The sequence below is a fragment of the Heterodontus francisci genome, chromosome 1 (genome assembly GCF_036365525.1).
Source record: "Heterodontus francisci isolate sHetFra1 chromosome 1, sHetFra1.hap1, whole genome shotgun sequence".
Lineage (NCBI taxonomy): Eukaryota > Metazoa > Chordata > Chondrichthyes > Heterodontiformes > Heterodontidae > Heterodontus > Heterodontus francisci.
In genome coordinates this window covers 284564435-284577820 of record NC_090371.1, presented here as the reverse complement: position 1 = coordinate 284577820, position 13386 = coordinate 284564435, and the positions used below count along the sequence as shown (strand labels likewise).

The window sequence follows — 13386 nt, the reverse complement described above, 5'->3', positions numbered from 1 at the left end:
GCGGTGAGCACCACAGGGGAGGTGCCTGAGTACAAATGCTCCTGTAGTTTGACACCCATGGCTCTTTCCAAGTTGATATTCAGCATTGGTGGCCTGGCAGATGGGTTGAGCACTCAGCGCATCCCGAGCCAGAACATGCGGCAGCCTGTCTCAATCTGTGGCATTGAAGCTGGTTGTTTACATTTGCTGTGAGTAACTTGGTGGGAATGAATCACCTTTTAAGGAATTTATTAATTGCTAACAGAGGATGTGTATCCACTGGATTTTGAATTGCGTGAAAGCCTGTGTTGGGAGCTGACAGTATTGGGATGCATTGGTGGGGGAGGAGGTTCAGGGGGGTGGGGGGAGGGTTTTGATGCATGGGTCTTACTCAGCTCATTGCAATGTGGAAGAAAACTTTGCTCGATTTTCTGTCTGACTTAGAAGGTCCATTTCCTACTTTTGACCATTCCAGCTATGCCAGGCGTGTGTCTGAAGTGGGGATCATTGGCACTGCTCCTAATACAGCTAACAGTTAGGATTAGTTTTGAATGTGGCGTTGCTGAAGCTTGAGTTGCATTTCTATAGCGACTTTCACAACTTCAGGATATCCCGGAGCATTTTACAATCAATGAAGTACTTTTTGAAGTGGCAGCCAATTTGTGCACAGCAAGCTCCCACGAACATCAATGAGACAATAATCGGATAACCTATTTGTGAGGTTGGGTAAAGGATAAATATTGGCCCAGGACATGGTGTAATACAAGTCGAGTCACAGAAAGTTACCTCCTCCTCACTGGCTACTTTCCCATTCTCCACACCTCGCACAAAGTTTGTGTGAGGTAATCCTCAGTAGGTATTGAAGGTCACTAGTCTTGTAGTAGCTATGACCGTTGCATTTTAATCTTTCTGTCCTAATCACTTCCCTTGGAATAGTGTAGGTGAGGGAAGTTCCTGCACAGTTATTATCACTATGTGAAGTCATGCAGATCTTTCAAAACAAAAAAAAATTGTGAACAAATAGGCCTGGCGAAGGGCAGACTAAATTCCACTGTACTGCAACACTCGTTTTGAGCTGGCTAAAATAGTTTAATTCAGCACAAAGGGTCAGATGCAGAGCTTTCCTGATCAATTCTATTCATTTGCCCATCGATCCAGTGCCTTTCACATTGCCGTGACCTTTCCTGTGCCTCTGACGACAGCAACAACTTAAATTTGTATATCACCTTTACTGTAGTAAACCATCCCATAATATTTCATGGGAGCAATTATCAACAAAATTTGACACTGAGCCACATAGAGATATTAGGACAGGTGACCAAAAGCTTGGTCAAAGAGATAGGTTTTAAGGAGCATCTTAAAAAGGAGAAGGATGAGGTTGAGGGGTTTAGGGAGGAAATTCCTGAGCTTGGGGTCTAGGCAGGTGAAGGCACAGCCGCCAGTGGTGGAGCGATTAAAATCAGGGATGGTCAAGAGGCCAGAACTGGAGGAGTGCAGAGATCTGGTGGTTGTGGGGCTGGAGGAGATTAGAGATGGGGAGGGGCAAGACCACGCAGGGATTTGAAAACAAGGATGAGAATTTTGAATTTGGGGCATTGCCAGACAGAAACTGGTGTAAGTCAACGAGCACAGAGGTGATAGATGACCAAGACTTTGTGCGAGTTAGAATATGGGCACCAGAGTTTTGGACAGATGTTCTGTTTATACGGTGAAGCAGTAAATTAATCCAGATATGAAAGGTAAGGTGACCACATGCAAAGGGCAGTAGGTACCAACTGATGGGGGTCAATGTCGGTCTGGCTCTTGGTCAGATTGTTACCTGAAGCTGCGTATAGTTGAGCGTCACCATCTGCTGACAATGAGTGGTACTGCAACCACAATGTTTCAGCTAGAAACCGAAAAAAAAGCCACTTAAAATGGAGTATAAATGTAATCTCTTTGGTAAAGGCAAGCAAACATATACTTGCACCAAATGCTAGATAAGTGATTTCCCACTTATTAGGAAAATGTGGTATCTTCATAATAGCATTATTACTTATAATAAAAGGACCCTTTGCAGAAACTATTTCCTCCTGTTGAGTCCAGAACAAGGAGGCGTAAACTTAAAATTAAAGCCAGGCCGTTCAGGGGTGATGTCAGGAAGCACTTCATCACACAAAGGGGAGTGGAAATCTGGAGCTCACTCGCCCAAAAAGCTGCTGAGGATGGGGGACAATTGAAAATGTCAAAACTGAGCTCAGTAGATTTTTGTTGGGTGTTACAGAAACAAGGCAGGTAGATGAGAGTTAAGATATATATCAGCCACGGTCTAATAGAATGGTGTAACAGGCTTGAGGGGCTGACTGACCTCCTCCTGTTCCTATAGGCAAATATCCGACTGATGTTTGCATGAACTCTGGAGTTTAGAAGAATGAGAGGCGATCAAATTGAGACATACAAGATTCTGAAAGGGCTTGATAGGGTAGAAGCTGAGAGATTGTTCCCACTGGTTGGGGAATCTAGAACACGGGGACACAGTCTCAGGATAAGGGGTCAATCATTCAGGACTGAGATGAGAAATTACTTCACTCAAAGGGTTGTGAATCCTTGGAATTCTCTACCCCAGAGGGTTGTGTTGCTCCATCATTGAATACATTTAAGGCTGAGATAGGTAGATTGTTGGTCTTGCAGGGAATCGAGGGATATGGGGAACAGGCAGGAAAGTGGAATTTTATTTATTTTTATTCAGAGATACAGCACTGAAACAGGCCCTTCGGCCCACCGAGTCTGTGCCGACCATCAACCACCCATTTATACTAATCCTACATTAATCCCATATTCTCTACCGCATCCCCACCATTCTCCTACCACCAACCTACACTAGGGGCAATTTACAATGGCCAATTTACCTATCAACCTGAAGCCTAAGATCAGCCATGATCGTATTGAATGGCAGAGCAGGCTCAATGGGCCGAATGGTCTACTTCTCCTAGTTTCTGTGTTCTTGTGAACTAAAATGAGAGCACTTGATGGATTTATGCACCTTGTGGAGAAAGGGATTTGTGGTTTGGGATTCCTTTTCGAAATAAGTTTGCATTTCAGATTCAGTAACGAGCTGCTTCACTGCAGTTAGAGGGAAAGCACTGGGCCCAGTTAAAATTTACTGATTATGTTTTGGTTAGACACATTGTTACTTCTGGGAGATAAAGTGAAATCTATGAAAGAAGCGATTAGACGCATAATATCAATCAACTGAGGACAGGGAAAGTTTTGTTTCTGTTATCTGTTGCAACAAGTTAGAAGGTTATAGCAGGGAACTCACAGCTGATTAGTTCCAATGTTGCTTATTGATTTCAGTGAATTGATGTCAAAATCAACAATTGTTGTGATTGTAATATACAGATAGTTCAGATCCTGTCAACTGGATTGTTTAAATATAAAAATCATAATTCTGTAAAAATTCAATTTAAAACATCATATAAAGCAAATACAGCACGGAAGGGGGGCCATTCGATCCATCATCTCAGTGCCAGTCGACAAGGAGTCATTCAGCCGAACCCAGGGCTGTCCGACCTTTTCGGGTGGGGGGCCGCATTCCGATTTTTGTTTGGGCCCGAGGGGCTGGTGAGCAAATTTCGAAAGATAAAAGCTTTAAAAATTTATCTTGCGAATAACAACAACAAAAAATGTGCATTTTTGTGAAGAAGCTTTAAATGAGAAGACTAATTTATTGACTTACTTTCTCGTCACTATATTGAACACTGATTTAATGACAAACCTGGCATTGTTTTTGCTTGCACAAGTAGTCAATCTCTGCCTGCACACTTGATGTGGCGATGCAGAGTATTCTGGATAGATATCCGTCAGGAGTGATGGTGATCCCTCTGTCTGTCTCTCTCTACCTGTGTGCCCTCCTCTCTGTGTCATGCCCCCCACCCCCCCCCCCCCGGCCTTCTGCCAGTACTCCTCCCCCCTCTCTGACATTTGCACACAGCAGGAGTTCTCAGCAAAGCAGCTTTGTGGTTTAAAAACATTGAACTGATTTGGGGTTTACTGGCAAGTCTTTTTAAAAACAAAAGTTGGAAAACCCCGAATCTGTTCCACGTTGGGAAGCTGGTTCCTGCTTCAGCAGCTGTCAGCTGTGAAACTGACAACACGATGTTATGAAATAGGTCGCTCTGCAAGAAGACAAAGGGAAATTTCCCATCTCCAGTCACGGAGCCCTGGCGAGGATGAGGAACAGCCCGGTACAGTTTACCCGCACGGGCTGTATGAAAACTTTTGGCAGGCTGGATCCTGGCCCTTGAGCCGTATGTTGGACAACCCTGTCGTAATCCCACTTTCCAGCTCTTGGTCTGTAGCCTTGTAGGTTCGAGCACATCAAGTGCATATCCAAGTACTTTTTAAATATGATAAGGGTTTCTTTCCTCTACCACCCTTTCAGGCAGTGAGTTCCAGGTCCCTAACTCCCCACCCCTCCCCGGGTGAAAAACATTCCCCTCAAATCCCCTCTGAACCTCCTACACTAAATCTATGCCCCCTGATTATGACACTCTCAACCAGGGAGAATAGAGCCTTTCTATCCACTCTATTTAGACCCCTCACAATATACACTTAATTCGGTCTTCCTTCAGCCTCCTCTGTTCCAAAGATAATAACCCTAGCCTACCCAATCTTTCCTCAAAACTAAAACTCTGCAGCCCAGGCAACATCCATGTTAAATCTCCTCCGAACTCTCTCTGGTGCCATCAAATTCTTTGGGCCATCTTTAGGAGTTTTGGAGCTTCCTCGTTTTCGGGAAGTGAACTCTGAATCCTGAATCGACAGGGACTGTTGTTGGCCACATGTCAGTGCCCAGTTCATATCCTCCGAATGTCTGAATTGTTTTGCTTGAAAATGAGACTGGTTGTAATTGCAGCCATGGTCTCGTAGGCGGGAGCAACATTCTCTGCCTGTGGCAGCATGGAAAGCTGAAACTCTGCTTTCACTAGATCTTGTCGCCAACAACAGGCAGCAATCCCTAACCACCAGGAAATCCTCCAGAAAGCATATTCTTGGCTCGTGGTGGAGGAGGACACCCATCTATGATTGTATCCCAAGCTGGGGAAGTTCTGACTCGCTGTTATCAGTTTTGTGAAGTGATTGATGACTTGAGAAATCTCTGGCCTGTGTCACAACGTGGCTCGGGTCATTCAGAGCTGTCTCAGATAGCTGCCATGCAGAAAGCAGTTAATTGAGCTGACATTCCTATAAGTGCAGACCACAGTAGACAGTGTAGAAAATTACAGATTGCAAGTCAAGTACAAGAAGCAAAATAATTGTGATTTAGTTCCTATTTGCATTCCTCCATCTTTTTTGCTGGTTGGACTTTGGGAAGAGTTACTTACTATCGGGAAGCAGTGTGGTGATTATATTATTTGAACTGGTCACACTTCCGCATGGCAAACAAGACCAAGTTTAGTCTTAAACTGAAGGGGAGGGCAGAGAATACTTAGGACAGGGAACAGCAACTTATTTCAGCCCTATTTTAATGTTATAGATTCTGTTATATTTTTATATTCCATTATAAATTCCTATTCTACATTTACGATGGAGTATAGAATTATACAGCCCATTGTGCCTGTGCTAGCTCTTTAAAAGAGCTATCCAATTAGTCTCACTCTCCTGTTTTCCCAAAGCCCTGTAAATGTTTTCTTTCCAAGTATTTATCCATTTCTTTAGAAAGTAACTATTTAATCTGCTTCCATTAGAGGTGGCAATGCAGCACCTCCAACGGCAGGACAGTGTAAGTACGGCGTGAACAGTTTAAATTAATTTCTACGAGTAACTTTACATTGGAGAAAGTTGACCATCTGTACAGATCTGATGCAATAAATGGATTTTGAATTTATGATGGCTCTTATTTCTGCCAGGTTGTGGTTGCTTTCCTGATTTAGTAAGTGGATTCCGTGACAGGCTTGCTCTTAAAACAAAAAATGTGTGGGCTGCCCATTATCCTCCCACACTACTTGAAAGAAAAGACTGACGTTGCTCTTTTTGCCGTCAAAGGCACTGATACTGCTAGAGATACTGGTTGGTAAATATGCACAATATTTGCCAAACATCCTGCAAATGTGAGCTCAGCTCAGTGGGTAGCACTCTCGTCTCTGAGTCAGAATGCTGTGGGGTTCAAGTCCCACTTCAGGACTTGAGCACATTACCTAGGCTGGCACTTCACCGCAACACTGAGGGAGTGCTGCAGTGTCAGATGAGACATTTTGCTCAAGACCCAGTAGTAACAAACAACTTGTATTTACAGCGCCTTTAACATAGTAAAACGTCTCAAGCTAATTCCCAGGAGTCTTATCAAACAAAATTTGACATTCAGCCACATAAGAAATTAGGGCTATTAGCAAATTCTTGGTCAAAGGAGGACAGAGAGGCAGCGAGGTTTAGAGAAGGAATTCCAGAACTTGCAAGTTCCCCTCCCAGTCACACACCATCCTGACTTGGAACTATATCGCCGTTCCTTCACTGTCACTGGGTCAAAATCCTGGAGCTCCCTTTCTAACAGCACTGTGGGTGTACCTACACCAAATGGACTGCAGCGGTTCAAGGCGGCAGCTCACCACCACCTTCTCAAGGGCAATTGGGATGGGCAATAAATACTGGCCTGGCCAGCGACGCTCACATTCCATGAACAAATTTTATTTTTTAATGTAGGATCACGGCAGCTGAAAGCATGGCTCCCAATGGTGGCTCGATTAAAATTGGGGATGCTTAAGATGCCAGAATTAGAGGAGCACCGAGATCTTGGATGTTTTTAGGGTCGGAGGAGATTACAGAGATAGGGAAGGGTGAGGCATCAAGGGATTTGAAACAAGGATTTGAAACAAACAATTCAAGTATGAAGAGCCACAATCCAGTGGCACTATTCAAGGATGACCAGGGTATTTTCCTCTGACTGTGACCAACCCTAATTCCTCTGACTACAAATATCATCTAATAAAAATCATAAGGTATACCTTATTGTCACTGCACTGCAAAAGGAAACATAGGGCTGGATTTTGTGTAGGAGGTGGGATTCCCAGCACAGGGGGCCGCATAAAATACCAGCTGTATTGTGTACAGCCCTTTGTTTGGGGCCTTGCTATCTTATTTGACCCTGAGCTGAGCTTCTAACCCCATATATGTCTGCCACCTCCATAGCATCACCCATCTCTGCCCCTGCCTCAGTCCATCTGCATCTGAAACCCATATTTATGGTTTGGTTATTTCCAGACTCAACAGTTCCATTGGCTCCCCTGGCAGACCTCCCCTTTCCACCCTCCGTAAACCTCAACACATCCAAACTCTGCTGCCCATATTTTAAAACCCATCAAGTCCCACTCACTCATCACCCCCTGTGCTCACTGAGCTACATTGGCTCCCGATCCAGCAAAAGCTTTGTTTTAAAATTATCGTCCTCTGGTTCAAATTCCTCCATGCCTTCACCCCCTCCCTATCTCTATCACCTACAGCCCCACAGCCTTCCAAAATCTGTTGTATCTCTCCCTATTCTGGCCTCTTGTGGATCCCGCAATTGCCTTGCCCCCACATTACAGTGAATTACCAACCAGAAATGCATCAATATTGGGAGAGTGCCATGAACTGGAATCAAGAATTTTATCTGATTTTATTTTTTTGTTTCCCTCAGTGTTCACTCAACCCTAAGATGTATGATGTTTTGGGATCAGATTCCAGCCTGTTTTATTTAAATTTGCAGAGATATATGTTTACAACACAAATGGAGCTCATGGGAGGCAGTTTTATTTAGTTTTTGGCAAGTTATTACTTAACCACGGTTGGTATTGAGTCAGACAGCAATCGATCAGATGATGTACTTTCATTGTGAGTATTCTGAAATTGACAGCAATAGTGATGAGGATAGATAGTGTTTCTTTTGAGCAGCTTTACAAATAGCCGTTCTGTTCTGTGTCCTATCATCATATAATGGTGGGTTGGAATCTGGTTGTGATCTGGAATGCACTGTCTGAATGGGCAGTGGAAACAGATTCAATAATAAGTTTCAAAAGGGAATGGAAGACAAATACTTAAAAAGAAACTTGCAGGGTGATGGGGAATTGCAGGGGAGTGGGACTAATTGGATAGCTTTCAAAGAGCAAGCACAGGTACAATGGGCCGAATGGCCACCTAATTGTGCTGTAGATGCTATGGTGATTTTTATTGGCTGTCTTAAGTAAAATTAACCTTTTTCTAAACATCTGAGTTGTAGCAAACTCACTGAGGTAACTTCTCACCTTTGACACCCACCGACTATAGTAGAATGAAGAATATAATGGTTACTTGTAAAACTGCGCGAATTTTAGTCAATCCCCGCTGCATCTTCTCCAAGGCCTGAACATCCTTCCTAAACTGTGTTGCCCAGAACATCGCACCACATCCATCTTGTCCACAAGATAGACAAAGCCCACTAGTTGAGTTTTGTCTCCACTAAAACCTTTAGCTTCACAAAAGGACAATTGAAAGCTTCAGCAAGGCTGCTGGCTGAAATGAGCTCGCCCATTTTCTAAACATGACTTGCGCAGATGTAAGTGCAACATTTGACTATGTCTTCAGCACATCAATATGGTGGCTTTCATGTGCCTTTTGCCGCTAAATTCATACTCCTTCAGTATTCCCATCCAGTGTAGAAAGTCACAAAATGAAGATCAATTACCTACCTGTTGGGGTTCTCTGCTCTTAGAATAATATGCAAATTCCCTGCACCGCATTCGCCGTCCACAAGGCATTTCACAGGAATGTTATCAAACAGAATTTATCACCGAGCCACATAAGGAGTTATTAGGGCAAATGCTTTGTCAAAGAGGTAGTTTTAAGAAGCATCTTAAAGGAGAGGAGAAAGATGCAGAGGTTGAAGGAGGGAATTTCAGAACTTGGGGCCTAGGCAGCTGAAGGCATGGCTGCCAATGATGAAGTGGTTAAAGCCAGGGATGTTCAAGAGACCAGAATTAGAGGAGTGCAGCGATCCTGGGGGTGGGGGGGGGGGGGGGTGCGGGGAGGGTGGAGGTGTTACAGGACTAGAGGAGATTACTGACATAGGGAGGGGCAAGGCCATGGAGGGATTTGAAAATGAGGATGAGAATTTTAAAATTGTGGTATTGCTGGGCTGGGAGCCAATGTAGATCATTGAGCACAGGGTAGATGGGTGAATGGGTTATGCGAATTGGAACGTCAGGGAGATCACAAAGGACAATGCCATCCTGGAATGATGTCTTCTAGACGGCCAAAAATGAAATCTCAATCTTATTTTTTATAAATTGATTTGAAGTTATTATACTCTGAGCTACACTTATATAACATTACATAGAATGTGCAGCACGGAAACGGGCCATTTGGCCCAACAGGTCCATGTTAGCGTTTATGCTCCACCAAAGTCTCCTCCCACACCCCTTTATCTCACCCTATCACCATAATCTTCTATTCCTTTCTCCCTTGTATGTTTATCCAGCTTCCCCATAAATGTATCTATACTGTTCATGATTGTTTAAAATGCCATTCACACAACTTTAACCAGTTTTGATCTGTTTATTTCCAGTTATCCTGCTGTATGCGAATTCCTGCAACACAATAATTTATTATCAGTAATCCGAGCTCACGAGGCACAGGATGCTGGGTAGGTTCCTGTTTTTACTTTAGAAATGTATTTTATTGTTGCTTTAATTGAGTAATTAAATCCTGTGCAAAAAAAAAAATTAATTCTTGGGTGCTTCAGTGATCAACTTAAATTTATGAAATCGATGAATCAATCAAATACTGGGTGCATTCGTGAAGGATTCCTGTGCAGTGATTTTAAATATTGGGTGTAGCAATGACCACCTCAAGATAATTACGCGTTAGTCCATTCACTCAATTTTAATTCATCCATATGGAATGAGCCTATCGTCCTTCCCACTGCATCATCCAGTTGTTTCTTAAGTGCTTTCAGGCTCTCTCTGGAAGATAAAAGCAAAATACTGTGAATGCTGGAAATCTCAAATATAAACCGTCAGCAGGTCAGTTTGAGATACCGAGTTAATGTTTCAGTTCTGACAAAAGGTCACAGGTCTGATACGTTAACTCTGTTTCTCTCTCCACAGATGCTCCCTGACCTGCTGAGTGTTTCCAGCATTTTCTCTTTATATTCCAGAATTTTCAGAGGTGAAAAAAAACCCAGGGCCAATAAGGGAGAATTCCTCTCCAGTACACTCAGGCAATCAAAACCAGTCCAGGAGATCCAAGTGTTAGCTATAAAGACACTTGCCTTCTGTATGATGCAATCTCTGCCCCAATCAGAAACATGTCCAGCTCACTCTTGCAGTGATAGAGAGTCAGCTGCCAGCACACCAGCTGGCCACACATTTCGGCAGTCGCACTCTGGACATCGGCGCTTTTGGATCCCCTGCTGGGAACTTTCAAACCCGAACCAGTGCTCCAAACTAATATGTGACAGTAGGGTAACAAGCTGATGAGAGGCAAAATTAGCACTGTTATCAGGAATATTTTCACAGAGAACTGTTGGCAACGTGGAATGGCCTTCTTCATAGGACACTGGAGGCAAATCCTCGGGAGTCTTTCAAAAAATACTTGGATACTATGATGGAGCGGGAGCTGTAGCATCTTTATTCACGGATGTGCTAAGATGAAGTGTGCGGTCTTCAAGGCCCTTCTCTAGCTAATTGCCATTAGTTCTAAATGGAATCTGGGTAATTACATGCTTAATTTTCCTTTGTCACGAATCTTTACTTATTGCATGTCCACAGTAAATTCACAAAAAGGGAATTAATCAACAAAGCTAAAGTTTATGAGATTCTGCAATCCTTTGCTGTGGCAGATGAATGTTAAACTTTAGATACTAATGGTAGACTTTGGCTAATAGATGTTAAGCACTGGTTAATGAATGCTAGACTTTGAGTTTAACCATGATCTACTGACCTTCACAGGTACCGAATGTACAGAAAGAGCCAAACAACAGGCTTCCCTTCACTAATTACCATCTTTTCAGCTCCCAACTACCTGGATGTCTACAATAACAAAGGTATGGGAGTGTACACCACGTATCAGTGGATGCCTAATTAATGTGCCACTAAACTATGTGAAGGGCTACCTCAGACGAGGGCTGCTTTGGGGGCCTGGTCCTTGAGTACTTGAGAAAAATAACATTTCCTTCCCACTATTTCAAGGGAATTATTTGCAATTCCCAATTTTCTTTTTAAACATTTACTATTATTGAACGGCCACCTTGAGATTTCCAAAGTTTGGTGCTGAAACCTTGACATATTTGCTCCAAGTCTTGAGTTCGATGTGCTGTTACAATGAGCATATACAGATGTTAAGCTGCACAGTATCGCCCTGTTTATAAAAAGCAAGTAGTGGGATGAGGTGGGAGAATTTAGGGCTTAGTTTATGTTTGAGCTGCTAACCCATCAGTGAAACAAATTAGAAGTGGAGTATAATAGTTTATAAATCATACTATGTCACTGTTATAAAATATAAAAAGGTGACTCGAACATTTTAATGCAGACTTGTTTGGGCACATTTCACATGTGTTGGACTATAAGCAACAAACGTTTTGGGTTTAACTTTTAATAAACTTGAACTATTACTCCTACCCTGAATGGAGAAACTCTGCTTTGCAACTTAACCCAGCTGCAGTAGAAATGTTTGCAGTAGCTTTGTGGAAACGGCTGATCTTCTGCATTTGAAGACTCCAACAATAGTTCCTCATTGGGTTTGAGATGGTAAACCCTATTCCTCAATATCAACCTTATTTGGGACGCTTAGCGGTGTTAATGTCTTGAGTACTTTGTACTTAAGGATTAAGTAACTATCATATTGATAACACACTCAAAAATATTTCTACTTGTATATGTCCCTAAGACTTGGCTGTTGATTGTAGATGATGTATATGAAATGCTTTCCAGTTATCATTGGTGAATATTGGGCCTGTTATTGATCCATGCTTCAGTGTGTGCTTTCAGCCTTTGTAGAAGTGTACTCCTGACCTGGTATTGATTAGTACAGTGTTACCAATGCTTTCAAGTTCTGTAGGATGCTATGGATTCCACAAGTAAGGCTTTGTTAGTATTATTTGAGGATAAATTGATGCCTTGACAGATGAGATTGCAATCGTCAGGTCATTTGTACAGGAGTGTTACATTTCATTAAATACCAGCATAGCCACTGATGTAGCGTGAAAGCAGGCTGAGGAGGTGAGTGATCATTCCCAAATAGTTCTGAAGATTCATTCTTCTTAGCATGATACAGCACAGAAGGAGGCATTTCGACCCATCGTAACAGTACCAGCTCTTTGAAAAAGCTATCCAGTTCGTTCCACTTTCTTACCCTTCCCCATAATCCTATTTCCCCTTCAAGTATTTATCCAGTTCCCTTTTGAAAGTTACTATTGAATCTGTTTCCACTGCCCTTTCAGGCAGCGCATTCCAGATCATCATAACTCACTGTGTAAAAATATTTCTCTTAATCTCCCCCTCTGGTTCTTTTGACTGTTACCGTTTATCTGTGTCATCAGGTTACCAACCCGTCTGTCATTGGAAGCGCTTTCTCCTTATTTACTCTATCAAGTCTCCTCATGGTTTCGCACACCAGCTTGTCTAATCTCTCCACTTACTGAAGTCCCTCATCCCTAGTACCATTCTGGTAAATCATCTCCGCACCCTCTCCAAGACTTTGACATCCTTCCAAAAGTGTGGTGCTCAGAATTGGGCACAGTATTCCAGCTGAGGCCTAGCCGGTGATTCATAAAGATTTAATATAAACTTCTCTTAATACTCGTCCCATGCTATTGTTCAATAGCTGGAATTGGGGATTGTACCTGTCAAACACTATAACCTTGTTCTATCTGAAAGCTCAAGTGGGTAGGGCAGATTTCAATGCACTTTACCAAATCTGTCAGCAATTCTTCATCTACATTACTGAGCAAAGCCTATTTGTACCCAGTGATGCAAGAGACTATATCTGCAGCAGCACTACAGATTTTCTTGTATTTAAGCCGTACCTCCACATTTTTGCTAAGAATATAAACTGCTGCAGTTCCACATCGATGCTCAATGTATTGTGTGAGAATTGTGTTAGACTATGGGGAATGTGTAACTTGCCTATTAGCCCAGTATAATATCTCCCAACATTCTGTGCTATTAACATTGGTCAGGACCCATTTAACGTTTCACAGTTAACTCCGGTTGCATTCTGTTATTGCAAAATAATGATTTCCAGCCTCACCAGAATATTATTGGCCTGGAATTTATTGGAGTGGAGCATCTCACTATGTATTCTGTTGAGTTATATTTCTTTCTCTACCCTTCAGCTCAAAAATGTTCTTCCCTGTAACTTACTGGAAGTTTGAGCTTGTAATGGTGCGGCAAGAACATCTGGGACCTCCGTGAAAAA

The 13386-nt window shown here is 42.7% G+C and overlaps 1 protein-coding gene across 2 annotated transcripts in view; it reads left to right on the top strand.

The window, feature by feature from the left end:
• The window catches only part of LOC137377455 (protein phosphatase 3 catalytic subunit alpha), a 310308-nt gene that overhangs the window by 248865 nt on the left and 48057 nt on the right, over positions 1-13386 (top strand). For both annotated transcript variants that reach the window (XM_068047049.1, XM_068047038.1), the window contains exons 7-8: positions 9536-9613; positions 10920-11014. In XM_068047049.1, the coding sequence (XP_067903150.1) occupies positions 9536-9613; positions 10920-11014 (173 nt within the window). The remainder of the gene's footprint in view (positions 1-9535; positions 9614-10919; positions 11015-13386) is intronic.